This window comes from Lipotes vexillifer, unplaced genomic scaffold, assembly GCF_000442215.2.
Source record: "Lipotes vexillifer unplaced genomic scaffold, Lipotes_vexillifer_v1.1 scaffold36, whole genome shotgun sequence".
In the NCBI taxonomy this organism is placed as follows: domain Eukaryota; kingdom Metazoa; phylum Chordata; class Mammalia; order Artiodactyla; family Lipotidae; genus Lipotes; species Lipotes vexillifer.
This window is the reverse complement of record NW_006792448.1, coordinates 4,760,703-4,769,299: the sequence shown is the minus strand read 5'-3', so window position 1 is coordinate 4,769,299 and position 8,597 is coordinate 4,760,703. Positions and strand designations below refer to the sequence as shown.

The 8,597-nt window shown below is 49.6% G+C and overlaps 1 protein-coding gene across 4 annotated transcripts in view; it reads right to left on the bottom strand.

The window, feature by feature from the left end:
• The window catches only part of LOXHD1 (lipoxygenase homology PLAT domains 1), a 213,373-nt gene that overhangs the window by 36,271 nt on the left and 168,505 nt on the right, over positions 1 to 8,597 (bottom strand). For all 4 annotated transcript variants that reach the window (XM_007465616.1, XM_007465617.1, XM_007465618.1 and 1 more), the window contains 3 exons: positions 4,814 to 4,931; positions 3,707 to 3,881; positions 1,951 to 2,136 (listed from right to left, as the gene is read on the bottom strand). In XM_007465616.1, coding sequence (XP_007465678.1) covers positions 1,951 to 2,136; positions 3,707 to 3,881; positions 4,814 to 4,931 — 479 coding nt within the window. The remainder of the gene's footprint in view (positions 1 to 1,950; positions 2,137 to 3,706; positions 3,882 to 4,813; positions 4,932 to 8,597) is intronic.

Here is an 8,597-nt window from a genome sequence, read left to right as displayed (position 1 = left end):
GGAAAGAGTAGAGATTCATTAGGGATATTTTGAGAATACTTTGCAAGTATGTTTCTTTCCATAGACTTATAATGACGCTGAATGAACAGGAGAGGAATAAGCATCCCCTTTCACTTTTCTGGAGAAGTCATCCTCCTCCTGTACCCTGACAATAAACATGTGTGGGGGAGAGGGGAGGTAAAAGAAGCTGTCCTCGTCTCCTCATCTTCTTTTTTGACCTGTTGGCACAGTGGCTGGTGAGGGTGCAGAATGGAACTGGCAGGATGGGCTGGTATCCCACAACAGGCATCAGAAGACCTGAATTTGAGTTTTGGCTGTGTCTTTTTCTTGCTGTGTGATTCTGAGTAAGTTGTTCAAACTTCACAGGGCCTCAATATTCCTTGTTTGTAGAAAAGAGAGAGAATTCAGTGCTTTTGTTGCAGGAATTCACAAGATTGTTGTAAGGGTCAAATGTTTGTATCTTTCGTATTTAACAGAGCACTAGGACCGTAGTGTAATATGCACATAGGACATAGCTGTAAATGTTCACTCAATGAACGACTGAATGAATTATGCACTGAGATCTGAAAACTGGGGGCTGTGCAAATCTTCATTGGATTATTGCTCTGAAGGCGAGTACTTTCTCTGTGCTTAATCAGAGCTTATCCCGTATTATTGAAAAAATTTTACTGTTTAACCCATGTTAAAGCTGCCAAGTTGGGCTTCATCAGATACCGTGACAGACATATTGGTCCTCTGTCAGGTTTTGAAAGAAGTAAGGACAAATACAACACTCAGGACACCTCTGGGCCACTCATGGGGGAAACTCAGGAAAGACTGGAGAAGGATTTGAGTGAATAGCTTTGTTGAGGCCAGTTTCAATGGAAGACAAGAGGGTGAGTTAGAACACACCAATTAAGAAAGTAATATGTCTCAAGGAGGTGAAATTTAGTATTTAACAACTCTTTTCTAATTATGTAATGTGTAACTTAAAGACCCAAAGCCAGAAAAAAATGTTCAGAGCGGCCTGAAGACAACAAAAGGATAATGAAAAAATTCAGCACAATTACAGATATGACAAAGTATTCCTTAGGTATTTTGAAGTTAAAAATAAATTTCTTGCTTGGCTTATAGTCTATCCCATCATTCATATTTATAAGTGAATTTGACCAATTTTAGACTAGCTATTATAAATAAACAAACATAATCCTTTATAGAAAATCCATGGGAAGTGAATTTGGTGATGTAGCCCTTCTTTTCTTAATTTTTATATCTGAACTAAGTAGAATTAATGCCCCAACATAACAGAAAATTAGGAGCTACTCAACACCCCGGGGGGCAGGGGGGGCAGGAGGAACTAAAATTTGCCCAGAAACATTGGCTGTTCTAACTGATGGAACGGTCAAAATAGTGGCAATTGGGTCTCCCTGGTGGCAGTTAAGAATCGGCTTTTATTCCCCTTAAGGAGTAAGAAGATTAAAAATCTCAGTTTCTGTGGGTTTCCCTGGTGGCGCAGTGGTTAAGAATCCGCCTGCCAGTGCAGGGGAAACGGGTTCAAGCCCTGGTCCAGGAAGATCCCACATGCCGCAGAGCAACTAAGCCCGTGCACCACAACTACTGAGCCTGTGCTCTAGAGCCCGCGAGCCACAACTCCTGAGCCCAAGTGCCACAACTACTGAAGCCCGTGTGCCTAGAGCCTGTGCTCTGCAACAAGATAAGCCACCACAATGAGAAGCCTGCGCACTACAATGAAGAGTAGCCCCTATTCGCCACAACTAGAGAAAGCCTGCACTCAGCAACAAAGACCCAACGCAGTCAAAACTAAATAAATTTTAAAAAAAATGGTGGCAATCAACTGCTTTCGGTTCCCTGGGGTAGAAGGGTCCACGTGCTGCCAGGGAGACGGGGTGGGGCTCAGGTGGAGAGCTGAGGCCTGCCCTCCCTCCCACCCTGACCTTGAGCCTGAGCTACCTTTGTTGTCGTGCCAGACCCTCAGCTTGCAGAGGTGGCCCAGGCTCAGCATGTTGGAAAAGTTGAATGTGTCGGTGCTGTTCCGCTCGAACTTGTTCCAGTTGGCAGACTGCTTCAGGGCCAGGGTCCCGCTGTCCCCATTCTCCCCAAAGATGATGATGAACACATTGGCATCGGTGCCCGCTCCTGGGGTGCACAAGACAAGGGCTCTGGGTGCTGGACTTTGTGAATCACAGCTCTTTTGTTCTGGCCTCACTCTCGGGATCCTGGGAGGAGCCAGGGGGGCACGTGGGCAAGTTCAGAGTCATCGAGGCCAGGGGTGAGGCCAGAAAGGGCTGGTCAGTGTCATAGGGCTCCCAGGTCTACCACTCTATCCTTCGTCTCACATCTGTGGCTTGTAAATGCTGTTGGGCTAACTGGGATCCTGGTTACCAAGTGTGAATGGTTTGGTACAAGAACTCACCTAGTTTGGGGAAAATACACCCATACTTAAACATGTGTCATGTAGACTGGCTTTACAGTTTAGAAATAAACTCCCTCCTGTAAAATGTGAAAGTTCCTTGTTCCCAAATCTGCCTCTGGTTGACATTCTACACTAGAGCTTCACATCATTTGCTTAAGCCAAATAGAAGTATTGACTCCAGTTGAAAAGAAAAGGCTTCTGGGAGAGGTCACTCCTTGAAGATTTTCTGATACACACCCTGTGGTTAAAAATGTAGTTATTGTTTTCTGAGCGCACATCGTGAAGGGATGAGGGACTCGAAAACTGTGAACACGTGGAACTTTAAGCGAAGAGAGTGAAGGCTTCACTCTGGGGAGGAAAGGAAGAAGGGCGGTGCCAGAAAAACTTTGCCAGCTGTCCTGACCCATCATGTATGCTGGAGATGCTTCATTTCTTTGGCTGAATGCTTCTCTGTTGAAAATGTAAGCTACCAGGGCCAACAAGGGGCTCTCTCACCAGCCATTTATAAGTAGTGTGAGTGAGTTTGCCAGATTCCTTGCACCAGCTGCTGGGGAACAGGCTTGGTATAGGGGAGGGGAGGCAGGAGGCATTGCTTTCCTCTCAGCTGCTGGCCTTTGAGCACGCTTGTATGTTTGCTTGGAAGGCCCCTCCTCTGGTGTCCCCTCTGCCTCACCGGCTTCTGTTTGTCTTTCTGGGCCAGACTTTGGCACCACCTCTGGGAAGCACTTCCATGACCCTTGCCTCTGATCTCAGGCTGGGTAAGGTGCCCTCCTCTGGGTTCCCAGCACCTGTGCCAACTTCTGTCACAGCCTCACTGTCGTTGCTGCCCTCGAATGTCAGTCACACACGGGTTCAGGGACTTATCCCATCCTAAGACCCCAGGCCAAAGCTGGCACACAGCAGATGGCGGCCAAGCACAGGGATGTGGGGAAGGAATCCAAGGGCATCCAAGATGCATGGCACCTGGGTGAGGGGTGTCAGGAGGCAGCAGGAGGACAGAGGGCCTCTGAGCTAAGCTCCTGCACCGTTTTCAAAAGTGCTGACGATACGGCCTGATAACATTCTCCCTCACTCCCCTGAGGCAGGAAGGACAGAGCCGAGTCAGTCACTGGGAGGAATACTTTGTTCAGGCAGAAGGTGGCACACTGTGGAAAGGAGCTGGCCTGACTAACTTTTGGAAGGCCATCCGGAGAAAAATGTCTTGACCAGAGCCCAGGACCTGAGCCAGAATTTAAGGAGGGGCAGGGTTAGTGGCAGGTGGGTACAGGAGAAGGGAGGGACCCACTGACTCACCCAGGATGTCACTGGTCTTCACTGAGACGGTATAGGAAGTCCACTCCATCATCTCCTCCCCGTCGATGACGGCACACATCTCACACACCAGGGTCTTTTTGCCCTTCCGCTGGGACAGCCAGTCTCCGTAGTAGAACATGGTCAGGTCTCCAGTGTTCATGTTCTTCAGGAGGATCTGGGGGAGAGGCGCCAGCATGGGAAGACCTCCCTCACCTCTGCCAGCTGCCCACCCGTTATGCAGCCCCCTCAGCTGGACCCCCGGGACCCATGATCCCAGGCCTGAGACAAGTTCTGATTTAGACTTGAGGCATGAAGAAAGGGTCCTCTCCAGGAAAGGACCCTGCCCCGCGGGCCTGGCACAGGGTCTGAATCACCTGTCGTGACTACCCTCACTTGGGGAGTTGGAAATGGGCAATCTGTCTAAATATATTTCCGAGAGGTGCCCATCACTGTGCGTGAGAAATGTTTGCTGAATGGATGACAGAAAAACAGACCAACCAAACCACTGTCAGCCATAGATCCCTGGAACTGTGTACCCAAGTTCACCAGATTGTCCTTGGTGGGAGCACCCTACTGTTGGCTCAAGTAAAATCTGCTAAAGGCTGGACGGGGGAGCAGAGCCTGAGGGGACTTGGGACAGATGGCCTTTGATGGATGAGGGATGAGAAGATGACTCAGAGGGGAGCACTGGCCCAAGATGGAAGAAGAGGCAGCCAGCTAGCCGTGATCACAGGGGCACCGGAAGCCTCCTTGCCGTCTGCCTAACGTTCCCAACATTGGAGCCTTGCCGCCCCAGCTCCTGCTCCCCTCTCAACCCTCCCAACTCGCTTCCTCCAGGAAGCCCACACCCTGTCTCTATCCACACTGCACTGACAGGGCATGCTGTACTCCCTGGCAGCTGATTCACTTTTGACTGGACTCAAATAAATAAAACTACGTTCTCTGATTAATTCACACCAAAGGGCGTATTGATTATCTGGGCCAGGTCCGCATAACAACCCTTTAAGGTGACATTTGCACTTTAACAAGGCCCACTGACAGCCCAAAGGAGCAGGAAGAAGGGGTGGGCAGTGGGTGGAAGGGAGGGTGAGGGTCCAGCCATGTTACCCTCTCCAGGAACCACTCGGGCCGGCTGCCCAGGCCATCAATTCGGATCCGCATCTTGGTGAACGGGCCGATGTCCAGAATCTCCATGATGAAGGTGTCATTCTGCTCTCGCTCAAATCTGGGGGTGGAGAGGAGGGGCATGAAGAAGGGAGGCTGGCCATGGTGAGAGGGCGAGGCCATGCCAGAGACTAGACTCAGGGTAAGGAGAGAAGACGAGGCCTCTCAGCTCCCAGTGCCTCCCCACTAGCCTGTCTCTTGCACCCCAGATGTGTTCCCAAAAGACTGGGTTAAGTGAGTTGCTGGTAGATATGGTCCTGATTCAAGAGGTACCAGTTCTGGGTCCTAATCTCATCCTGCTAACCACATGGAAGAGTCCCACCTCCTCTCTGGTTTCCTCATCTGTAGTCTAGGGAAAATGACACTGGCCCGGCAATCTCATAAAACTGTCATGAGGACCAAATGGATGTGAAATCAACTTAAAATGTGAAAAGAATTCCATAGCTGCAAAGTTTTAAATGAGACTCTATGAGTGACGGGCTGCCACGCATGGTGGGGCAAGTTGTGCACTGCACAACTCTAGATAATGCTGTCCACATTTTTCTGTACAGAATATGCATAAGTGAAGGCAGTGGCCCTAGGTTGGGTAATACTACTAATAACTGTAAAGTGGCAGAGTTAACATTGCTTTTGTTGCTATTGTTATTTTTCTACCGAATGACCACATCATCTCAGAGACACTCTATCTTTATTTCTTACTGCTCTTCCCACAGGGGCTGCATGGAAAATGCGACCTTCAGTGCTGACATTGTTTGACTGCTCACTGATTCCAGATGCTGCTGCTGATAAGCCCCTGGGGGTAACACAGGTATCACTGAAGATATGACACTACATGGCAATTTTATGCTTCCTTGAACAAAACGTACTTTTAAAAACAGGCCACAGCCAGTGGGAGCTGGGACTGCAAATGCTGCAAACTGAGAACTAACTACACCTCGTCTTCAAGACAGCAGTGGAACAGAGGCCTAATCCCTTTGATAACTTGCTTATGTGCACTTTATGATTATTAGAAGTAAAAACACTCTCCCAGAAGTCTGCCCTAAATCCCTCCTGCTCTAGTTTAAACTGTCTGTCCCTCTGGTCACGTGGGAGCTGGAAGGCGGTGCTCACAAACTCGCCTGTCAAGCTCATCTCACATAGTGGAGATTCTCTCAAATAATCTTTCAACTCATTGATTCCTTACGCTTGCCAGGTGTATAATTTTGCAGAACAAAGGAACTTTAGAAATCTGTGCTTTGTATTTTTTTTTAAATTTTCACCCTTTGAATTTAGCCAAATATCTCCCTTTTATGGAGATTTTATGGCGGGGCAGGTGTAAGGAAAAAGGGAGAGAGAAATAAGCTTTTCTTTTAGAAGACCGAAGACTGAGTTACAGTTGCCCCCTCACCCTCCATTAAAGGCTAAACCCTGATTACACCTGATAGACCCCTCTCCTCAGGGTAAAAGGCCTGCATCCGAAAGGAAAGCCCCTCATTGGCTCTTCATTCCTCCACAGCTCACCAGCCACATTTTTCCTGCTGCTCCAAGCCCCTCAAGACATCCCAGTTGACACAAGAGAGAGCCACACACTGAGGGGTGCCCCCTGGAGAAGTGGTCAGCCTCTGAGTCAGGTCCCCTTGCCTCTGGCTCAGAAGGATGGGGCTGCTGAAGTGGCCCTGGCTTTGCCCTGCTTATCCACCTGAAGGAGCTCAGCAGCTTTAGCTGTCCCTCACTCCCTTCCTGTTATCCCTTCTTTCTGTTCTCCACCCCATCAAAGGCTGTCCTTGGGAAAGGGCCTAGCGCCCACTCACTCACCAGTCTCTGTGACGGAGGACAGCCTAAGGCTAACCAAACCTGAAGCCCTAGGCTGGAAGGGCCAGTATTTAATGGAAAAGTTTTAGACATTGTTAAGAAGCTGGGGAAGATTTACAGGTAGGGAGCCTGGGGAGGGGGCGGCTGGAAGATAAGGAAGAAGGTTATGGGGTTCAAAGCCAGCCTCCCTGGGGCAGCTGCTCAGGCACTTTGCCTCTGTGCATCTTAGAGGCAGGGTTGGGGCTCCTGCAGTTCGCCGGGATCAGAGGCTCACCTGTAGCTGTACGTTAGACCCAGTACTTCCAGTACCAGTGGCCATCTAGCCCATGCTGCATCCCACAGCAACCGGGGGCAGCTCTGTCCCTCTAAGGACAGCATTGGCCAACCCTCAATAAGTCAGCCCCAGCTCTGCCCCAAGAGCCGATTGTTTAATTGTCAGCAGTTTGGCCAACCTCGGTGCCTCTACTGTCTCCCCTCCCCAGGCCCTTGCAGTAGCCACCAGACCTCTCTTCTCCAGGCACCAAGTGCTCATCAGCGCAATGTTAGAGAATAAGTTTGCATTGTCTTAAGCCGCTAGGTTTGCAGTAAATTTTTACCATAACCTCGGGAAACTAATACAGACCCAAGTGGTAAGAATGTGCACTTCGGGACTGTAGGGGGGCCAGATGAGAGACCCAGCACAGAGAGAACTCCAGGCATTGGTGAGTAGCAGCAGGACTGCCTCAGCGGTGGTGTAGGTGTCCACAGGTGCTGATGTGACTGAGGGGTAAAAGGCAGAGCCCACAGGCCCTGGCTCCTCTGAATCGGGCTCCTCAGGGACCAATAAGATCATTGAACTTGCTGCCCAGCAGGGAGCTGCATCAACCCGTCTGCATCCATATCTCATGAGCATCCTTGCCCTGGTTTGAGAATAGATCAAAGTTAAAGAAATCTCAAACAGATTCTAAATCTCTACCATCCTCAAATGCCATGATCAGGCCCAGCACATGTTTGAATCTTCCAGTGTCCTTTTAAAGGGCAGCCTCTGAGTTGAAGATGATGTGTCAAGAGGGGTCACCCAGCAGTGGGTGCTAGGACTTTCCAACTGCCTGATCTTTCAAAGGCACCCGTCCCTGGAACTCAGCCCGCTTGCCTCTTCTCTCAGACTACCACCATTCCCACTCAGCCCTGAGACCTCCCTCCAAGCCTGACCAACTCCAGGAACCTCCCCACCAGCTCCCCTGCCCATGAAGTCCCCAAAGACGGGCCCTTTCCATTCTCAGAGCTTTATCACTAACCAGGCAATGTGAGATCTAAGTGAGAAAGATGTGAAGGAAAGATTCAAAACTTACAAGCTATTACAAGCTAAGCCCAGGCCACCGTCACTGGTGGCTCCCAAATGCCTCCTGAAGTGGCAACTGGAAAGCCATCTGGGCTCTGCCCTCCGTTTGCGTTCTCTTGAGCTGAGTCTCTTCTCATCTTCTTTGCACTAAGGGTTAGTGGAAGCCAGGGGGCCATCCAGAAGGGCAAAGCCAACAGAACTCTGAGAATCTGGTTGGCTTCCAGACCAAAGAATTTCCCAGTTCATGGTGTCTCCACTGGGCCTAGGAATGATTCCTTACAGGCACTTACTTCCCTCTAGAGAAAAACCACATCTATTTGCCTAAAAATAGCCCCTACATCCATTAGAAACTAATTGCCTCAAGTTCCACTGTTAGGCAGTCATTCCTTGGGTTTAAGCATTACCTTTTGAGGGCATCATTTTTTTGAATGCCACATCCAGTCACGACCAACTCACTGTGAAGTAATTTACCAGAACAGTTTTCCCCAAAGTGGCAAGATGACAAGTTGGGGAATTTAGCTGGGGAGTGGGGTTGAGGGAATTGCTATCAAATTTGGCCTCTGGGGGGCTTCCCTGGTGGCGCAGTGCTTGAGAGTCCGCCTGCCGATGCAGGAG